This window comes from Leuresthes tenuis, unplaced genomic scaffold (genome assembly GCF_036924035.1).
Source record: "Leuresthes tenuis unplaced genomic scaffold, fLeuTen1.0.hap1 SCAF_14, whole genome shotgun sequence".
NCBI lineage: Eukaryota > Metazoa > Chordata > Actinopteri > Atheriniformes > Atherinopsidae > Leuresthes > Leuresthes tenuis.
This window is the reverse complement of record NW_027325368.1, coordinates 33,532,053-33,554,686: the sequence shown is the minus strand read 5'-3', so window position 1 is coordinate 33,554,686 and position 22,634 is coordinate 33,532,053. Positions and strand designations below refer to the sequence as shown.

At 38.9% G+C, this 22,634-nt stretch overlaps 2 protein-coding genes across 4 annotated transcripts in view; both read right to left on the bottom strand.

Moving 5' to 3' along the window:
- Positions 1-3,056: 3,056 nt before the first annotated feature.
- crsp7 (cofactor required for Sp1 transcriptional activation, subunit 7) lies at positions 3,057-8,017 on the bottom strand. The gene is given in 4 exon segments (XM_072363829.1): positions 3,057-5,594; positions 5,596-6,504; positions 6,600-6,674; positions 7,697-8,017. Coding segments are annotated over 4 exon segments (1,836 nt in total). The 5' UTR covers positions 7,769-8,017; the 3' UTR covers positions 3,057-4,814.
- Positions 8,018-14,668: 6,651 nt separating this feature from the next.
- Positions 14,669-22,634, bottom strand: part of crtc1a (CREB regulated transcription coactivator 1a) — a 28,825-nt gene continuing 20,859 nt past the window's right edge. For all 3 annotated transcript variants that reach the window (XM_072363474.1, XM_072363476.1, XM_072363475.1), the window contains 3 exons: positions 21,618-21,701; positions 21,309-21,486; positions 14,669-19,520 (listed from right to left, as the gene is read on the bottom strand). In XM_072363474.1, coding sequence (XP_072219575.1) covers positions 19,315-19,520; positions 21,309-21,486; positions 21,618-21,701 — 468 coding nt within the window. In that variant the 3' untranslated portion in view covers positions 14,669-19,314. The remainder of the gene's footprint in view (positions 19,521-21,308; positions 21,487-21,617; positions 21,702-22,634) is intronic.

Below are 22,634 nucleotides of genomic sequence, written 5' to 3'. Positions count from 1 at the left end.
GTGTGTGTGTGTGTGTGTGTGTGTCCTTTGGGCTCTGTGCTGGTACACTTGATCCTCAGAGAACCACTTTATGATGTTTCATATGAAGTTTTAACCCATTTCTCTGAGGGAAGCCATTCTGAAGTTGTGGTATTTCAGTTTTCAACCATGTGACTCACAGAAGATTTCTTTCATTGAATTGATTTGTTTTTTGGTGTTATTTTGCTTATTCGGTGTGACCTTAAAACACATGTAGGGTGGCCTTCTGCAGTTTGACGAATTACAGGGTATTTTAGACATGAAAACTGAGCTAAACTGAAAAATACTTCCATTATAATTTCATCAATGGCTCACAGATGAGTTTGGAGCTGTTTAAAGATTCATGTTGTGACAGAAAGTCAGAAGAGATTCTTATAGCAAAACATGAAATAGGCATGTAACAGAAAACTGTATTCATGATGATTAAGATGAAATTGGGAACTTTTTTTTTTCTTAATGCCATCAAGCATTTTAATAAGACATCTGGACCTTGTGTCAAGCACAGTTTGTGAGCTTGGCAGAAGCAGTGGGAAGTGGCAGTCAGGAACCAGCTATACACATTTTAATAGGATATTTCATAATAGGGTATGTTTTAATGCAAGGTAACTTGACCATCTCATTTCAAAATACCAAACCTTAACCATTCAATCTCTAATACCAGACCCTAAACCAAACAGTTTGTACTGTGTGAAACAGCAATGAAACAGCGAGAGAATGAACATTTTGATGCAACAGTCAAAAGTGCGACTACTTAACAAAGAGCTTGTATGACTATTTTGAGTTATTTTAGGAGAATATCATGTAAAACAAAACAAAACTGCAAAAATGGTTTCTTACAAATATTCCTCTAAAGTTCCAAGATCATTTTTTGCCAGTCTGTGCCTCTGGGAGTAGGTAAGATAAAAAAAAAACCTTTGTTTTTTCAAGACTGGGCCAGATGCTGATTGGTCCCACATAGATCAAATCCATACTCAAGAACATCTCATTCAAATACAATACTGATCTAAATAGCATCCTTTTGATGAACATGTTTGTATATCAAGGCACTGCAGAACAAGTGTGCTTGTTTATGTTGTGCGCTTTTCGAATTATTTCTGCCAGTGTAACGAAATTCAAGCTTTCTGAATCTGTTGGTTCCATGGCCAATTTGCTATAAATAGATACCAGAACTGTCTCTTCAAGCTGAACTGGGATTTTACAGCATGTAAGTATGGGTACCTTGAAAATGGATTCATAAATAAGTTAGAATCAGCACAAGTTTATTGTAAGTTTAATTTGTGTAGTCTTTTCAGGTTGATCATTAAATGATGGTGGATCTGAAAACAAAGAATCAGTGAATAAAGCCAGTGACAGAAAATGACACTGCTTGTTGGGCAAAATACTGTGAGTATATCATGTGTGGGCCTAAGGCCAGGCAGCCAAAAAGGAAGGCATGACAAATCCAATCAAATGTTTGGTAAAACCATCAGAAACACAGACTGGACTCCTCTTACTTTCCTTACTCTTTGTTTGACACCATGTTGATGATCCCAGGCTCCACCTCCGCCTGCTCTTCCTCTTGGTCGCGATTTATATAGAAAAACTCCTTATATGGAAGGAAACTTCCCAAATTCCTGAATTGTGGGAGTAATCCACCGGGCCCATCCTTCATACCAGAGGTGCAGCGGACGGGACAAATTGTCGCACTTCTCTGACTCAACCGAAAAAGTGTTGAAGAACTGAAGCACAGCGAGCTACTGGGGTGATGTCATGTCTGTGGTAAAGACATTCCATTCCATTCAAAGGGATCTGGCATGCCTCAATTTGTAAGAGTTACGAATGCTCGTCCGGGGAATTTCTTCTCGGGTCAGAGGGTCACGTTCTGCCTTTTCAGTTTTTATTTGATCAACTACATAAAGCAATCCACCCTACCTTCGTTTATCTGGGAGCAAAAAGCAGTAACACAAAGCGACATTTGATGAGCGCAACTAGGTAACACATAACTGATACTTCTTCCTGACATGAAGACTTATAAAAAATAGGAAGCTCGTTACTCTTAGACTCAGCTTTACGTAAATGTATTGCTAAGTGTTCGCTTGGCCTTGGATTTTCAACCCTTATTTTATCATCTGTGTTTTTGAATGAACTGAACCATTAAAGCAGTCCATTTCAATTAATTTAACACCTTCAACTTTGAAAGTTCTTGGGTTAATTTTAAACCCTTCAACAATAAAACGCTGTTGAAGCCAACCCATAGGTTCTTACCGGGACCCTTTTTATGATGTCTGGGTCGTAATCTGACAAGCTGAGGAATAACGATCCTGGAGAGAGCAGGTAATCAGTGACCGAGCCACAGGTGCCGCCGCCTCAGCGGCTGATTACATGTCTGCTCATGAATACAGCCGTTCCCGAGGGGCTGGGGCAAAACATACGTCATCCAGGTGCAAACACACCCAAGGGGAGGAGGGTTACTCATCCTGACGTGTGGTAAACAAGCGTCCAGGAGTGACGTAGCTCGGACGTCACTGAGCATATACCACATATCATCACCCATATGCGTCAGTAAATGCAAACAAAAATGGCACCTTTGTACAAAAAAGGCCATTTAACTGGCTGTGTTTAAACTTTTAGGCTAATAGATGTTCCATGGTCAACCTGATTTAAATCAATTCAATTTGTTTATCTTAAGTGGCTTGAGATGACGTTTGTAGTGATTTGGCACACAATTAAGAGGTCTTTTACATCACCTAAAGCACACAGCTGCACAATGTGCACCCCCCGATGGATAAACTGTGTGAGTACAACACATTACAGCAGAACCATAACAGTGAATTTATTAGTAGAAAGAGAGAAAAATAAAGAGCTCAGGCTGACCACTCAGTTCACCGTGACCCCACCCACTTAGATGGTGAAAATCATTTGATCAAAGGACACCGCAAAGGACCCTCAAGTCAGTTGACCAAACTGAAGATTGACATTTTAGGTTTCAAAAATCGAGGGAAGTTAAATGATGAACAAATAAAGATGCCCCAGTCAAAACTATAAAAAAAAAAACAGGGTAAGCAGTTGTAGCATTTATCCTTTATTGCCAGCTGTGTCGTTGTGCAGTTTCTTTATCTGCAGCCTCACCTTCCCTAGATCAAAATGTACAAAATTGTAACAGAAAACGGTGTATATACCAGCATCATAATGATCATGGGATTTGTATTTCTCGCACATAAACCGAGCTCCAGGCGGGCATATTTAATGCGGAAGCAAATCCAGATTTACCATTTACCAAGGCACATTGGTAGGGATGAATAAAATAATGAATGAACAGAGAAGCTACAAAGTGGCCGAGCTCGATTTAAATCGTATGTCCGTTGCATATAAATGAAAATCAGATTTTAACATCAATAGCTCATGACATGGAACATTACAAGAAAATGGGATTCTCACAGCTTCTCTCTCCCTTTTATGTTTACTAAATTTAAGAATAAAAGCAAAAGAAAAGCTACTTCCAAAATGGTAAATATGTCTGAAACTCTGAATAAACTGGGCACACAACTTGGCTAACTTGCGGGAGCATCAGTTGCTGTTAAAGCTTGAATTGTGTCAGTGATGAAATGACAGACAGGTTGTCAACTAATTTACAAGTGCATAAAAGAGGTCATAATGCTGCACATTGACTAAGGCTGTAAAACTCAGAAAATACTGTCAATGAACTTCAGAAGGCAAACAATATGAAAGGGACCAGAAAAAGGGACTTCCAGCATTCAGAAATATCCTTGCTTCAGTTTCTCAAACGCAATAAATGATCAAAATCACCTGATTTTCCACTAATATTTGGGAGAGAATTAGTAGACAGTTTCTATTTAAAAAAAAAAGTAAATCACACCATTTTAATGGGACTATTTGAAACCCAAGTCATTTTAAGAATTATTTTTAGCTTTTGATAGCATGGAGCTCTCTGATGAGACAAAGAGTGAAACAGGTGAGGGGTGGACTTTGGAATGTTCAGAACCAAAATATTAGGCAACTACCAAAGAAGGACCATGCTAACATTCGTATGACCCCTCTAGTGTTGAAGATGAAGCCGACAACATTATAATCCAAGCAGAAAAAACAAAAACATAGTCTAGAATTTTTTGAATAGTTGTTTTGATGAAAATCTGTAAATTAACTGTTCAAAAATAAATATATGTATACATGACAAGAAATTTATAATTTACTTTTAATGTAATTTACTCTTACATAAAGCCTCTTGTAAATGCTAAACATGTTCCAGCATTTCATATTCTGGACACGTTCAGCTCTAACTGTACTAATGACCTCTTTAACATCTTTCTGGACACCAACATGGTAGCCTGGACAAGGACAGCTAAACCCCAGCCTCCCCTCAAAACGTAACCCTAGGTTGCAACTCCCCAATCGAAACAAGAAGGTAAATGAAAACAGTATCACCTCAGTGTGCCTGAAATAATGGTACAATTAAAAAAATTTCACATTCCAACGATGTTTCAGAAATAAGTTGTTGTTTTTTTGCCTACACTGTTAGCAGCAGATGTCTGCAACATGGGCATCATCATTCCTGTGGCTTTCAGTTTGAAAAATAGAACAGAAACAGCCCTTGGTATTACAAACTCAACTATTCTTTTAATCGTTATACTTTTAATACCAAAATCTTAACAGATTACCACAGAAAGAGGCGGAGGGGAGTTTGGCAGATCTGGTTCTTGCCAAACTCACAGTGAACAAACAAAAATCACAAAGTATCTCGTCTCTGTGAGGAGACAAAAAAAAGGAGTGGAAAAGAAACTGCAACCTTCCCAAACCCTTCAGTCAAGGCAAACATATGGCAGGATATTCAATTTGCTTTCATCCCCATGAGGGTCCAGTGATATGCACTCTGTCCAATCATACCAGGTACCCATGGTATCGTAACAACCATTCACTCCCGGCCAGTGCTGGGTGTGTATCCTGTCCAAATCCTCATCTGTCACCTCTCGGCGCAAACCCGGTAAATCCCCTATAGAGCTGTCTGTCTGCAAAACATGCGTTTTCCTTGATTCCTTGATCTCCTGTTCTTCCCTTTTCAAATATTCTGACATGAAAAAGTGTGCAGTAGGGGCTTGGACCCCTGAGGAGTTGAGCACATTGCTCTGAAGGTTCAAGTAGGACTGGATTATTTCATTTCTAGACAGCTCCTTCCAATTTGTCTGGAGGAAAGGGTTGGGACTGGGACCTGGGGTTGGGGTTGGGGCTGGGGTTGGGGTTGGGGCTGGGATTGTGACAGCAGGTTGTTGTACAGTGCTTTCAGTTCTCTGCCTTAACTCTGCAGGATGAGGACTGGGCGACTCCTCTGTTTGAGAAGATTCTTTATGCACTAGAGGTTTAATCTGACCAGTGACTGGATCAAATGTTAGTCTGCGTTCTTTTAACCGTACAGGCTTAGTTGTGTCCTCTATTCTCTGGCCATCTAAGTTGACAGAGTAGTCTCTCGATCTATACTTCCTCCTTTTATGGTCGGCGTTAGGTACCATTGTCCCATCTGTGTCATCAGACATAGTCATTACTCCCTCAAATTTCGATCTTTGTAATTCTGAGTTCTGTTGAGAGGTGGGGGGGGGAGGGGGAGACTGATGGGGATTCCAGTGTTGCAAATATGTCTTGGGGTGGGCAATGAGAGGAGACTTCTGACGAACTGGCCGAGTGCATCGAGGTCCTCTGAGAAGACTGTGCCAGCTTCTCAATACAAGATGCCTGGCTTGGGGAGGACAAAGACACAGGAGAGTCTCTGGAAGAGGGGCTTGGGACTGTCGTTCCTTTTGCTGCATATGCGGAAGAGCGCTTGGTTACCGTGTCTTGCTTCAGGCTTCTTGGACTAGAAGAGACGCTACGGGGACTTCTGGCTTGATAACCCCCTCCTCCTTCATCCAATCTAGCCTGTTGCTGCATCACAGCAACTTTGATCAAAGAGGAAGTGCTAGGTAGTTTGGCCACCCCAGGAGAACTGGGGCGAGGTTTGACAGCATTAACTGGAATTCTGTTAACTTTGTCATTATCAATGTGGTCTATACGAGATCTATCAGGAGAAGGAACGACCTCCTGGTCGGCAACAGCATCTGGACTGCCGGCAATCCCGTTGGTAGGTGGTTGTGAAACAGAATTATCGTATGAAGCCATCTTAGAAATTTTCTCTGGTAAGTGGACTCCACTGTCTCTATTCTCAGCCCGGCGCTTGCGGCTGCTTGATTTTTCAGCTTTAGGTGAATATGTGTTGTGAACGTCATTTCTGATTTTGACTTCAGGGACTCCTTTCCCTGATACAGAAATGTCAGGAGGAGATGAATCTGCTCTGCAGGGATGAGAACTGCCATTGGTAGACCCAGGAACACTAGCAGACACAGCTGGCCCAGGTTCGATAAGTTTTTGCCAGTTTCTCAACAGTTTCTTTGCACGCTTTGCAAGGTCTTCATCCTTGGTCTTCTTCCTAACATCATTGATCAATTTTCCAAGTCGAGTTTCCTGCAATAATATTGCATGCAAAGTAGAAATGCAAATGGTTAAAGCATCTTAATTTTTATATGAAGTACTTGTACATTAATCATGAATTCTCTTACCTCAAGTGCTTCTTTGGTGATAGGATACTTCTCCAGACAGCCAATTACTTCCATTACAACCACCATATTGCATATCTGCAATGAGGACAAACAGTTTGTATAATCTAACCTCGAAAGAAAGGAAAACCTTGAAGATAACCTGAAGTCACTATTAACATGGGAAATAAAAGGTGTTGTCACTGAAGGATCATTTTAATAAAACGTTTGTTATATTAGAGAAAACAGTGTCTATAACGAATATACCCATTATTAAACGAGGCTCCCTTACTAGCAATGATGATCTAAAAGATGTTTAGGCAAATTCAAAGCTCAGTGAATCTTGTTTGCAACGTGTGTAAGATGACGATTTAGCCTGGAACCATTAGCTTGTCTGTGTGCTTTATAGACAGAATGTCGTTGCAAAGTAAAGATGGCAAAGTGACAACTCAAATTACCTCCGTCTTTTTAAACACCTTAAAGATGCAACATGAAAAATAATTGGGGGAAAAATGTATAAACTGAAACTAATTTCGTTTCTTGTTGATAAAGTCAGTCAACGCTTGAATGTCGGTGGAGCTACCTGTAATTGCTAATTTAGCTACAGCTAGCATTTAACTCAGAAGGATCCGACTATTTCCTAAAATCTTTAGCTCTTTAAGCTAGGAGTAAGTTTCGATCTCTTATACTTTGGAATATGAATGTAAAACAATCTACAACAAAACCCTAATCACATAGTAAGACTTACAAAACACTTAGAGATAAAAAGCATTTATTGGGACAATGAGTAGATTATGTTCTTTCATACCGTTGTATTTACTGAACCTGCTTTGGTGTTAAGGCTAAATTAGCAGTTAGCATGCTAAGTAACGGCAGATTTCGGTCTAATGAAAGCAACGCTGATGCCGAATTAGCATGCAAGCTAGCTGTCAACTCAAGAGCCCTGCACATTTGTGTCTCCGAGACATTCGACACACTGGTGGCAACTAAATAGTTGCGTATTCTCCATTAATAAACAGCAAAACATTTAACTGACAGCGGGCGAACAAACTGCCATGTCAAGTTTGTAAGTAAATAAGCTAAGGATAGCTAGGTAGCCTGTTAGCTTTAACATAACTCACATTGCTCTGACTGTCAATGGCCTGCAGCAGCCGGTCCCTCATCTGCCGCGGGGTTGCTGAGACCGTTGTCATTGCCTGTTCGATGCGATCCGGAGGATTGAGGGATGAATCCTCCAAAGTGAAAACCGAGTGACAATGATGACTCAAAAGCCGCTTCGGGAACACGTCGGGCGCCCGAACAGCATATTTTCTGTAGCATGTAAGGTAGATGGGTCAGTTTATCTCACATGGAGAAAGAAATGTGTGGGCTATGTTGACCGTTGGCTGCTGCCTACTCGGCGCTCTTGCAACTCACTACCAGCTGCTGGATCTCTCAACGGCCTCCTGCTGCATGCTGGGATACAATGTCTGCGCCATCACGTCTCGACGTAGCCGAGTAAACATTCCTGCGTGTACCCATGTACGCTACATATATTATATACTTATTGTATGTGCAAGTGAAGCTAAAACAGCCCCTGAAATTAGATGAGAGGGGAATCTAAGTAAATCACTGATTGTTGATTGACAAGCAATTTATCAGTCTAAATTGAAAAAAAAAAAAAAAAGAAAAAAGAAGAGGATTGGCTTGTACACCCTGGACAGGTCGCCTGTCCATCACAGGGGTAAAAGTATGTCAAATGAAAAAACATCAACCAGTTTACAACTCGCTCCAGCCAGAAGGACTAAAATCCCTGTCAGTTGATGGAATAGTCCTACTTGTTGGTCTTCTAAATAATGTTTTTGTATAATTTTATTCAACTGCTTCACCTGTACCAAGCATTCGTTGCAGCAGAAAATCAAATAAATGTTACGAAATGTAATATTAGTAAATGTTAAATGTTACAACAGAGTAAGTTATTAACAATGATTACTTTTAATGATAGCAATTCACCAGTAGATGGAGTCCTACAGTTTCTAAAGTAAAGTCTTTGTTAAAACCATTGGATTTCAGATATGCCTGATCCTTTTGAAGATGATTAATTCTTAGTTGAAGTGTTTAGTTTAAGTTGTGTATTTGAAATAATTGTCCAGCACAGGGGCTGCACAGTGGTGTGGTGGTTAGCACCGTCGCCTCACAGCAAGAGGGTTCCTTTCCACATTGCATATCTGCAATGTGTGGAGTTTCTTCCCTTGTATGCATGGGTTTTCTCCGGGTACTCCGGGTTCCTCACTGTCCAAAAACAGAATATTAGGTTAATTGGTGTCTCTAAAATTGTCCTTAGGAGTGAGCATGTGTGTGGTTGTTTGTCTCATTTGTCTCTGTGTGGCCCTGTGATGGACTGACAACCTGTCCAGGGTGTACCCCGCCTCTCACCCGATGACCGCTGGAATAGGCTCAGGCCTCCTGCGACCCAACCAACGGATTATGCGGGTATAGAAAATGGATGGATGGATGTGCAGCACAGTAATTTGATCATCTTACTGAAAATACGAATTTAAATGTACATTGATTTTTTTTAATTGCAAACTGCATGAACTCAAGATTTCACGTTTTGTCACATCTTAATTTGATGCACTTATATACATCCACTTCTGCATTTCTGGTCTGCAACAAATTCCAAAATAAAGTTTGGACAGCAAAGCTTTTATCACTTAAAAGGCATTCTGGCATTAAAAGGGAACTTCTGTATTTTTAAACCTAGACCTTTACGATGCAGCCTCTAAGTAAGGCATTATTTGACATTATTTTGACATGCCTTATTTAGAAGCTGCATCGTTTTTGCCCCTTTCACTCCGTTATATGGATGGCGAGTTATCTAAATAGCTTCTGAAGTACGCCGACTTTCGCCAAACTGTTTTCAGTGAGTAGATAAACATATTTCATACCAGAAATAAGGTCTAGGTTTAAAAATACCGGAGTTCCCCTTTAAGGATACCAATTAGTGAGTCGTTCAGGTGTTATTTTTATTCAGTTTGTCCTGCTAACATGTCTAATGGTCAAGTCAAATCACCTTTATTTATACAGTGCATTTAAAAACACCTGAGGTGCTTCACAGAATAAGAATACAACCATAAAAAACAGCAATGATTAATACATAAAAATTACAGTAAAAAAAAAATCCATCTGGATGCTAAATTTCAAAAGGAAAGAGCTATATAGATAAGCTATATAGAAAGTTAAACTGTTCCACAATTTAGGGGCAGTGACTGAAAAGCTTAATGTTTTTAGCCTGGTAGTGCATCAAAAAGCAGTTGGTTGCCTGACCACTGGTCTCTAGCCAGAGACTCCCGTTCCCATGCGAAATATTCCTAGGATACTTTTGACCAAATACCTGTTGATGGCCACCCAGGGACTGGCCTCAAGGGCAGAAGTCTTGCTGAGCTAAATGACCAGTAATATCTTGAGAATTGTGTACATGTAACAGATCAAGTAATTAAGTTGGAGCCTGTCCATTAAAGCATTTAAAAGTGAACAAAATCTTAAAATCAATCTTCTGGCGAATAGGGAGCCAGTGGAGGGAATGCAATAAAGGTGTAATATAGTCTTAGTAATATACTTTTTTTATTTCCTGTCAGTAGACGAGCAGCAGCATTCTCAACTGTTGCATTCAATTTTCAATTCAATTCAGGTTTTTTTATATTGTGCCAAATTTCAACAGATGTCATCTCAAAGCACTTCAGAGAAACAATCCAATTCAAGAAATTAGAATCCAGTTTTTCATAATACAATCATAATACAATCAAATAAATTACAAATTAGTCCAATTCATGCAGAGCCAATGAAAAATAAATAAAAAAATTGCCAAAGAAACCAACAGAATGCTTTCAAACTTCTCTTTGATTCTATCTGCCATCCTGAGCATGCATTAGGTGACGATGTAACAAAAAAACTGCCTTTTTAACAGGAAGATACCTCTGACAGAACCAGAGCCGTCTGTCTTGACTGGACGGGGGTTTAAGAGGACAGGAAAGAGGGGACAACATGCACGATTACACTAGGCCAGGGATGCCTGCTGAGAAAGAGAAACACAAGTTTATGACAACAATAATGTCATATGTACATGGAGAGTAAAGACAGCAGAATGAGGAAAGGTATCATGGGAGATCCCCCAGCAGACTAAAGCGTAGTTTATACTTCTACGTCCTTTCGAAGACGAAGCTACGACGTCGACCCCTACGCCGTAGCCTTACGTGCACCTCCAAAAAAATTCTAACTGAGCTCCAACTACAAATACAGCTGCTCCACCTCGGTTTCCATTGTTTACTGTTGTTAACTGTGACTGGAAGAAAAAGCAAGGATTCAGCTATAACCCCTGAAACCACACAAACACACAGCGACACACCCCTCGCGGCATGGTGAATTGCTGAGCAACGTGTTCCCTTGACGCAGAACTTCTAAAGGTCAATGATGACGTCACGTCAACATTATAGAGAAGTATACACTAAGCATAAGCCTATAGCAGCATGACTATGTAATGTTTCAGGGTCACCTGAGCCATCCCTAACTTTAACCTTTATCAAAAAGAAAGGTTTTAAGCCTAATCTTAAAGGTAGAGAGGGTGTCTGCTTCCTGAACCCAAACTGGCAGCTGGTTCCACAGAGAGGGGCCTGATAACTGAAGGCTCTGCCTCCCATTCTACTTTTAGAAACTCTGGGAACCACAAATAAATCTGCAGTCTGAGAGTGAAGTGCTCTGTTAGGAAAATATCTAATGCCATCTAGAGTAACTATATAGCTCGACAGTGTCCTCCTGAAGTGCTCAAGTCCAAAGACAATCATTTCAGTTTTGTCTGAATTAATAAGCAGAAAATTCAGAGTCATCCAGGTCTTCATGTCACAGACACAAAGAAGTCTCAACGACTTAAAGACTTGAATGTCTATGTTTATCTTGGATGTTTATCTGTTGTAACTAACTGAAAAAGGAAGTTGGTTCTGTGCTGGGAACTGCTCTGGGGCCCGTGGAGTTCATTATGCTAAAAAGAATGTTGCAAAATCTGCTCAATATATTTTGCCTGGTGCATAATTTGTTTGACAATTCTCAATATATTCTATAATGTGGACAACTCAGGACTGTATTCTGACCACCATTACCCAGACTCTCTTCTTCCATAGCCATGCATCTGTTGTGTGCGCAAAATGTGGTTTTGCATCAACTTGTTAAAAGTGCATGGATGTTCCTGGGAAATAAATCATGTTGAAGGCATCATATGTTGTTTTAAATCTCAATGTACTTTTCTGCCTTATTGCTGCTATCACATAAGTGTAAATGAGCTTTGCCAAGGGCACAGATACAACCCCATACCATCACAGAGCCTGGCTTTTGCACCTTGATGATAACAGTCAGATGATCTTTTAAATTAAATCTTATAGCATCCATTTATTCCAAAAACAAACAAAATAAAGGAATAATAGAGAGAAGAAATGGAGTAATGATAATAAATTTTATTTGGAGGCACCTTTCAAGTCACCCAAGGTCACCTTACAATAAATACAGGATAAAATCATTAAAGAGAAACAACATTAAAACAAGTGAAGTGCACAGGGTCCAGTTATAGAGTGTATACCAGTTTGAACAGGTGAGTTTTGAGTTGAGACTTGAATGATGTGATGGAGTCTGATTGTCTTATGTGTGGGGGGAGGAAGTTCCAGAGTCTGGGTGCTGAGCAGCTGAAGGTTCGGGCTCCCATGGTACTGAGGCGTGACGTGGGGATGGTTAGCAGTCCAGAAGAGGATGAGCGGAGGGTGCGGGAGGGCTTGTGTTCATGAAGGAGGTCGCAGAGGTAAGTGGGGGCAAGATTGTGGAGAGCTTTACAGGTGAGGAGAAGGTTTTTGTAGTCGATGTGGTATTGTACAGGGAGCCAGTGAAGTTGGATGAGTACAGGGGTGATGTGTTCCGATTATTTGGTACAGGTGATGATCCAGACAGCCGAGTTCTGAATGATTTGCAGTCTGTTGAGTTTGGTGGGTAGGACAGTGCAGTAGTTGATGCGGGATGTGACAAATGAATGGACCAGGATTTAAGTGCTGGGCGGAGTCTGGAGATGTTGCGGAGGTGGAAGAATGTAGTCTGGGTGATCTTTTGAATATGGGGAGGAAATGAAAGGGGGTTGTCCAGAATGACGCTGAGGCTCTTGACTTGGGGGAGAAGGGTACAGGGAATCTGTCAATGATGATGGGTGGATCTGGGATGTGTTGGTATCTGGTGATGAAGGATTTGCGGCCGATGAGCAGGGCCTCGGTTTCATTGTCGTTTAGCTTTAGGAAGTTCCTGCTCATCTAGCCCTGGATGTCATCAAGGCAGGTGATGAGGGAGGTAGGACGGATGGCAGCGGTCGGTTTAGAGGAGCTGTAGACCTGTGTGTCGTCAGCGTAGCAATGAAAATGAAACCCATGGTGACGAAGGAGGTAAATGGTGAAAAGGAGGAGACCCAAAACTGACCCCTTGGGGCACACCCAGACTTGTGGTTCCTTAGTTGCAAGAATTGTTGGCGGTCAGCGAGGTATGATGTGAACCAGAAGAGTGCAGCACCTGCGATTCCAATGCCAGAGTACTGACAAGTCTGACCAAAATACAGATTTTTTTTTTTTTTGTGAATCCAACTCTGTATTATGTTTGACAAGGGTCTCCCACAGTGATCCCTTGATTACGTGGCCATACCGGCTATTGTAGAATGACAGTTCTTAATGCAATGCTGTCTGTGGGATTGGCGATCATGAGTGTCAACCTTTGACTTGACCCTTTTCTTTGACGCACTGAAATTCTTAAATGATCCTTGAACTATTTAATGAGCTTCACTGCAGAGAGAGAAATATACACACCCCTTCCAGCATTTCTACGAGTAACATTATTTTCCAAATAGTTGTGGTTTTCTCATGTATTTGACAAATTGGAGGTCCTCTATCCATATTCGCACCTAAAAGAATAAGCCTTTTGTGGATACTGCAGTAGTAAATTATTAATACTTTTATTATTTTGCATAATATGCATAAATATATAATAGCCCCATCCCAACACTTTAAAATGTTCTAGTCCTTTAATACATAAATGGATGGAAGTAAAAAACAAAAAACCTGCAGTTTACCACCCCAACTTTTTCAAACTTGAGGTTTTGAACTGTTAGATTTGTCAGGGCCTCGAGTACACAGGACACAAATGCAGGGTCTTTTCAAGGCAAAAGTGTTTATTGTAAAGAAACAGCAGGTTGAGGATCTCCAGACAGAGCAAATAAAGAGGCTGTGAAACTCCTAACGCACTCCCCTCAGTAACTAAAGTAACTGAGTTTAGTGTTAACAGTAACACTAAACTCGCTCCACGCCAGGAGGTAAACAAAACAGGCTATGAACGAATGCAAAATAAACTCACGCTCTCCTAATGAGGTGGACTTAAAAGATGCTCTCTTGAAAACAGAGGCACTATGAAACTTTATAAGAAAACAAAATTCTCCTTCTAATGGAGGCTTCTATGAAACATTAACAATAATTTTATTAAAAAGCCTGTTTTGTTCACTCACAGAAGAACAAGACAGGCTATGAAACTTACCGTGGGAATAAACTATGGCAAAACTTACAACAAAGATGGCTCTGAAGGAGGATCGCTCAACTTCAGGCTCATGGACTCTATGGCTGTGGATTTCTGTGGACAAGGACGTGAGAGTGAGGCACGAGACATGTGGCAACACACTGGCAGACTATTTGCAGACTATTTGAGCACAAGAAGAACCAAGGGGAACAGGTGGAAACACTTTGGGAATCAGGGAAGACAATCAGACACTTGACACAGGAGGAAGAGCAAGGTACCTGAAACGAGAGGGAAGTTAGTATTTCAAAATAAAACAGGAAATGGCAAGACATGAATCAAAGCATAAATCGTATGTCAGAATAAAATTAAAGACTGAGAGTTAAACTTCTTAAGATAATCATAGCATATTTTGAGTCTAAAATATTAGTTATTGGGGCATAAGTTATAATCCCACTATTTCAATACTTCCTTCTTCTCTCATGCAGATGGTTAAATCTTACATCTGATGTGATTTTTATGACAAAAAGTATGTGTTTGTTTATTCAGATATATTTTTATTCATATTAAATTTACAAATAATGAAGCAAAGATGCAAAGACAGAAGCCATAACACAAGAAAAACATCAGGTACAGCTCAAACAGAAGTGTACTTCATTTTCAGTACAGCACAAATTTACAGTCAATCTTAATTATTTTGGTCCAATTTAACAGTTAGAATAGAAAACCCGCAATTTGAGAAGCAAAGTTTGTTATTTTTAAAAGGGTTTGCTAAAACAAACAAACAAACAAACAAAAAACATGCCAAGCTGTGCTGCAGAATGCAAAATTTTGCATATTGGATGAGCATAATGTTTCCTGTTGCTGTAAATACACCATCAGAGCACAGTGCACCTCTTCACGGCAATACCGTGAATTTTTAGTGTTTGGAAAAGTATCACTGTGCTCAGAAAGAAAATACATATGTAATAATTTAGCTGCCATTGTATGAGGCTTGATCCAGCACTGGGCTGCCCCATGAATGCACATAAAGGATTCCTAACTGTGGGTAATCCACTGATTGACCATACTGAACCAACTTTATCTTTCTGATTTTGCTTGTCTTTTTATATGCCCCGTCACAAGGTCAATTCGCATGTATTAAAATATATCCTGACAGCAAAGTATTTTTTCCTGATAGTGCCACTTGTAGTGATTCCAACTGTCATTTTTATTTATTTATTAATTTTTTTATAAGACATATAAATATTACATTTAAGTTAATTTCACAACAAGGTAGTGTTTCATGGAAAATTCTCAAAACATAGGGAAACAAAATGCTTAATTCAAACTAAAATACAATATGTGTCTATATTTTAAAATCATTATCATGCATAAAGGACAGTTCCCATGTCCTGCACGAAATGACTATTTCAGTCATCTCTTTAAGTTATTCTGAAAAAATGTATGCTCCCCGTAAGCAATGTATCACAAAGTTTATAGCAAACATGAAATAATTTGTCATGTCGTATTTGTATTTTACGACATAAGAGGAAAAACAAGTTTTCCAAAAATTTGAAGGATGAAATTCTCAGCATTATCTGGTTTATGGCTATTCTGAACTTTGATTTAACTGTTAATTTACCACCAAATAAAGAAGAAAAAGATAGATTTATTGTGAAGCAAAATCCTATAAAAATCCTAAAAAGTTATTCTTATCTTGATAGATAACTTTCTGGTGTTTTTAAATTAAAACCTCTTGAAACAAAATGTTTTCTTTAAAGTGAACTTGTCCTCCCTTTGAAATTATGTTACTGATACACAATTATATCTAAACAGCAAAATTATTTTGCTTATCTACTGTGCAGCTGTCTGAGATTCCAGTTAGTGTAAAACTTAGCTGAAACATTTGAAGTAGAGAAAAAAAGAGAACATTGCTCTGTTGTAAACTCTTGTCTCTGTAAACACTGGTATTATACCAATGGATACCTGAACACTCATCCATAAAAAGGAGACAGTAACAAGGTGACTTATCAGTCAAAGGTTTCTACACGTGTAGAAAAAAAAAAAACAGGAAAATAAACACATACAAATGTCAGACTCTGGAGTCTGGAGATCCAGAGAATATAGAGCCTCAAAGACGTATTGCAGCAGCCTGCAGCCAGTGCATTATCTCACTTTGACATCATATCACATTAAGCACGAAAAACATTGTTCCTACCATACAGAAATATACAAAGCTAGTCTATAGAGTTACCTTGACATAATTAAACTCTGTGGGTGTTGCAGAGAAAATAAGCACAAAAGCGTATATTGCAGTGTAAACATAGTACCAAGCAACAGCTTCAACATGTGCATAAAAAGCTGATCACCATATGTTTTTAGGCTTTACTCATTTACAAACACATCACGCAAGTTTAAACAAGACAAATAACAATTTTAGTGAACAAGAAAAACTTAAACAAACAAAACTTATCCCATGTTTCAAGTTAAATAGACACAACCGTAAAGGGAAAATCAATTCATGCAGTCACAAAATCAGTATAACAAGAATCCCCGCCACACACATATTTTTGTTTTACACTCTGTGAGAATAAAGGTGAAATATGCTGGTTCAGGAGGTCTTTAACAACATATGAAATCATTTTGCAGCTACAGAAGAGACATTTTCATTGCCAGAAATTGTGATGCAAAGTAATGTCCTTGAAAAGTACTTATTTTATTCAATGATAAACATTTCACCAGTGCTGAATGTCAATTTGAATAGAGTAAAGTTTTACAGGGATTCACTGATCTCATGTGCAACAAAATCATAACAATATTTCCTACAAAAGTCAAATGCACTTATCTAAAAACTCATTTTAATATTATTGACCATTTTAAAGTAACAGTAGAGAATTTCACAAATGTTTTGCTCTTTGGCTCCCCCTACAGTTGTGGAATGTAATACCACTGTTATAAAAACAAATCTTTGTGAGTCCTGCAAATGCACACACATGAAATTTGGGTAATGTTGAAGAGGCAAAAAGGCTTCATTAAAAGACCTGAAAAATGTCTAGCAACCATAAAACAAAATGGTGTGGTGCAGGGCTGGAAACCAAAATAGTATCACAGCTCCATAGGTGTTCTAGGGCAGTTTCAGGCCTGGGAATGTGCACAATAAAAGTCAGTGTACTTAAAAATGAATAAGAAACACAGAGTAGGTTTAAACTTCCTGTCTGTTAGTTCTGTTACTCAAACCCACTGTCTATAGCATGTAGAGCTGCTGTAACATGATGTGATTGTGGACAAAATGTCATCAGAAAGATAAAACACTCACTGGTTAGTTAAAATTCAGTTCTTATAAAAAAAACAATCTGAATAAATTTTATTTTTCAAAAATAACCATGATTTAGCTTTTTCGTGTGTTTTTTCTTCTTTTCTTTTCAAGACATGTTTTACCAAAGACAGGGCAAACAGGTCCAGATAATCTTAACAGTCAAGATGGTGGCGGTGGTAGTAGTGTGTGTGTGTGTGTTTGTGTGTGTGTGTGTGTGTGTGGAGGGGGGGTAGTACTTTAAATTTTCCTAAATTAGTGTTTTGAATAAAAGCATAAAGTGCAATGATGAGAAATTTTACCTATTCACTGTAACACTCAGCGTACAAATGCAAAGTCAAGACACAGAAAAATCAATAAAGAACACATGATGAGGAAAAGGGGATATTCAGTGTCCCTGTAATCCTCAGGAAACAAAGTTATATATAAAACGTAAAAGAGAATCTGCTTTGCAGGGATAGAATTAGCAAGCGAAAGATTTTTGGTCCCACTGGGCATAAAGGCCAGAAATGAGTGACAGTGAGAATGACAAGATGGCAACAACACAACTGTACAGATGTGACCTAAATACATTCTCATTGCATCGACAATGCTTTTCTAGAACAGAGGCATTTCAGTTGTCTGGAAAAATATATATATTTCAACTACTCTGACATCACATCTTTGGGGCGAATCCAGGGAAAAGTTTCTACACTATGCCACATGCAATTTTGAGTCTATTTCTATCTAGTACAACTTAGCATGAAAGAAAAATATATATACATATGTATATATATATATACATATATATATATATACACAAGATAACATGGCACCATCACTGCTCATTCTATAAGAATCTCCTGCACGTTGCCTTTATAAATAAAATTAAAATGTATATATATATACATATATATATATATATATATATATATATATATGTATATATATGTATATATATAGATATATAAAACGTGTCTCACATTTTACAGTCTTTTTAATCACTGTAGTTTTGCATAGATATCATTACGCAAAATCTGACCACATTCTGTACATGTAATATTCTTTACAAAACAAGCCTGTAAACATCTACATCATCACAAAAAATTTGATGAATGAATATGAAAACAGATGTGGTAATGAAAATACAACACTGAATCATATAGGCCAAACAACCTGCAGGTATGTAAAAATTTGTTGTTAAGTCCTGTTTATTTTTCCTCATTTACATTTTCATCTTTGCATGAAAACCTAAATGTTAAGCTATTAAGGCAAAACAAGTATCCACAGTGATTTATGATTTCATGCATAAATGATGATATCTCATGAAATTCAGCATTTCCTAAAAATAAATTAGGTTGCAAAATAATGACCCACTGCCTCACTGGGGCAAACTTTACAAGCCATCCAGATATTGCCACAAAATTACGATCTAATTTTGTGGTATTAACAGCACACAGGGAGGTTAAATTTGACCAGTGTTTGCTCTAAGTGATCAAACTACTCTTAAGTTAAAAGGTGTGCACGTTGTAATCACTTAAGTTTTTTTTTCTCCAAATTATAGTTATTTATTGACAATAAAACACTGGATTGTCTTTGCCCTCATCAAGCTAAATCACATGACAACTAAGCATCTAAGTGAGACAATATTAAATGCATAATTTTCAAATTAGTGTCAGAACCATTAACATGATTAATTCCATACCGTTTGATGGCATGTAAAAGGGAAGTTGGCGACAGAGTTCAAAAACATGTCAATGCCTTTTCCTCCTATGGCATCTTTTAAAATTCTCTATGGGGTATCATTCATATAAAACTGATGCTCTGCCCACTCCAGATATCTTCTCCTCTTTAGTAACCAAAGGCAGCAACATTTACACACCTGTGCATGAGCATGTAGAGTGCTGTTTACAGCCGGTCAAGGCGAAATGCTTCCTCTGTGGCTGGGTCTGTGAGGACCATGTCCGGGTCATTCAGCATGTGCAAACCATCGAGTGTCAGTGGGTCAATTTTCAAATCGTCCAGCGGGAACTGCGAGTCGACATCGAAGCTGACGTCTGTGGACAGTGAGCTAGTCAGTTCCTTCGGCAGGCTGGGTGGAGATTCGCCACTCACTGAAACAAGGCAGCATATTTTAAGAGAGAAAAATTCATATTAATTCTTATTAGGTTTCTATAGCAGAGAGGAAATGTTCCTTGCTTAAATTAGAGAACTGTATACCAAGAAGGGGATACCGAATACAGGTGAATCTCATTTGATCAAAACGACTTGGAATCTTGATTGCAAATTTCAGTAAAAAGTCATTAAACAGACTCTTAATCTTCAGAAATATGTAAATGGGAAAACTAAGGGAGCATTAAAGATTGTGGTAAACATCATGTACATGTGTAATCAGCCTTTACCCCTTTCACTCAAGTGGAAAGTACCTCCCTAGTGCTTTTTAGAAACATTTTTAAATGGCAGTCTCACAAGGTCAGACCTAGCAACAATATCCATCACTTTCAACATGGCCCAAGCGTGAATTACTGCAGTCAAGTTAATGAACGGACACACACACCAGCAGTGAGTCCATTCAGCTTCTGATCAATAGTCAGAAGCTCAACAGGTCACAATATTAAATACTTATAACAGCACTGTTCAAACTTTCCTCATCCACAGTTTTACCTTATAATAATTAGCTGCAGAGTCATTTTTTTTCAAAGCATCTGAGCCTAATGAATGAGAAATGAAAGAAAAGTACTGAAAAGTACTCTGACAAAACTTTTGTATTTTCAACAGCTCCTTTCCACCACCGGTTTATTTTAACCCAGCAAGACATGTTGTCTTGTTAGAGTCTGGAGACTACTATATCATATTGCAGTTTTAGTCTCACACGAATGGGAATTATCTTGTTCACTGTGGCTCTTTCCATCTCTGTCAAAGTCACGTCTGAATGAAGAAACATTGCCAAAAGTGACCAGTTTCTGAATGACTGAATAACATGGCTTTAATAGATTGACAACACAATTAATGTTCCATATCTAATGTTTTACAGTCTCTCAAGCAGCATTTTTAGCAATGACAGGGGCAATTACTTGAGCGATCAGCTGTTCCTGCCTCCAGACAACAAATCTGGCCAATATTAACAATCCAACAACAATCCCAGTTTAAAAGATATACCCCCTATGTAACCCTCCTCATTTTTCCCTTGCATTTGGCCAAGATGATGATTTTGTTTGTGTCGTCTTCCTCCAAGTTTTATCTCTGGTTAGCAACTGCTTCTCTATTTATTACAGATGTGTAACTTAACTAACTTATATCACATCTGCTGACAGTATATGTAGCCTCATTTTTTTAAATCTCGAAATCAGGAAGTAGAATAGTAGAATCGAACCTTATGCATATTCTCTATGAAGGGATTTTTCAAAGGTTTGCTTCAAATTTGTTGTGCCACTGAAACAGAAAGATTGTCTGCCTGTCTGTCAGTCAGCCTTCGGTCAAGACTGGAGTGGTATAATTCTATTATAATTTTTTACCTGACATTACTGGTGCTTAGTAGATCAATTGTACTAGATTGAATTAAACTGGTACTGTGATGGACTGGCGACCTGTCCAGGGTGTACCCCGCCTCTCGCCCGATGACCACTGGCATAGGCTCCAGCCCCCCCACGACACGACTGATGGATTAGGCGGGTATTGAAAATGGATGGATGGATGGATGGATGAATTAAATTGACCTTTCCGTGACTAGTGTACCAGCAGCTTTAATCTATTTTATGAAATGTTGCCAAAAGTCATACAAACAGGTACGAAGTACAAGCTTTATTCAGGCCTGGCATCCGACAGTTCTGCACAGTCTAGGTGCCTACCTCAACAAGCCACTTGCAGTCTAACCAAGAAGCCATGACATGTTGAAACAGCACCTGTAAGAATGATGTTGGGAATGTTGCCATGGCTACTGTAGTTCAGCTGTTGTGAGTCCTGTATGTTGTAATGGTCAGTCAAACCCATCATAAGTGCCTGGGAGTAGTTGAGGGTGGAGGTCTGGTTATACAGGCTGTCTGAACTGATGGGGCTCTCAATCATGTTGAATTGTTCCAACTGGTAATCACAGGAGAAAGAAATGTTGCAACACTCATTCTTTATTCCAACTGTTCCTGTCATCTCCATGAAACAGGAGCAAGGTAAAGCAAGAATTAAATAAAAACATTTATGTTTTTTATGACACACACCTGTTGTGAGAGAGCACTGGCCTGAATGGACGGCAGCTGCTGGTCATAGAAGTCTGCAAACACACTGCCCAGTATGGAGTTATGCTGCAAAAACAAACAAGCCAGACTAGGTTAATTAAGTAAACTCTAATTGAGGACCACAAATATAAATGGTGCAGAAGTTCCACATTCAACATAAAATATGGCATATGAACACGGGACAGCATCAAAGCAGCAATAACACTGATGAAACAACAGCAATAGTCTCTTCTAAACCATCAACTTGTATGTTAGACCCAATCCCAACCAGACTGTTCAAGGAGGTTTTCTTTCTTAATCAATACTTCCATATTGGATTTGATCAATCTGTCTTTGTTGACAGGATATGTAACTCAGACTTTTAAGGTTGCTGTAATTACACCTTTACTTAAAAAACCTACTCTTGATTCAGAAGTGTTGGCTAATTATCGACCTATATCCAATCTCCCTTTTTTGTCTAAAGTTCTTGAAAAAATAGTTGCAGTTCAACTTTGTGATCATTTACATAGAAATAATCTGTTTGAAGAGTTTCAGTCAGGATTCAGAGTGCATCATAGCACAGAAACAGCACTCCTGAAAGTTACCAATGGTCTCCTCTTAGCCTCTGATAGCGGACTTGTTTCTGTGCTTGTCCTGTTGGATCTCAGTGCTGCATTTGATACGATCGATCACAGCATTCTGTTACAGAGACTTGAACATGTTATTGGGATTATAGGAACTGCATTAGGCTGGTTTAAGTCATATTTATCTGATAGATTCCAGTTTGTTCTTGTAAATGAAGAATCTTCCTTACACACCAGAGTAAGTCATGGAGTTCCTCAGGGTTATGTGCTTGGACCGATTCTTTTTACTTTATACATGCTTCCATTAGGTAACATTATTAGACAGCATGGCATAAATTTCCATTGCTATGCTGATGATACTCAGCTGTACTTATCTATGAAACCAGATGAAACCTACAGGTTGGTCAGGCTACAAGCCTGTCTTAAAGACATAAAG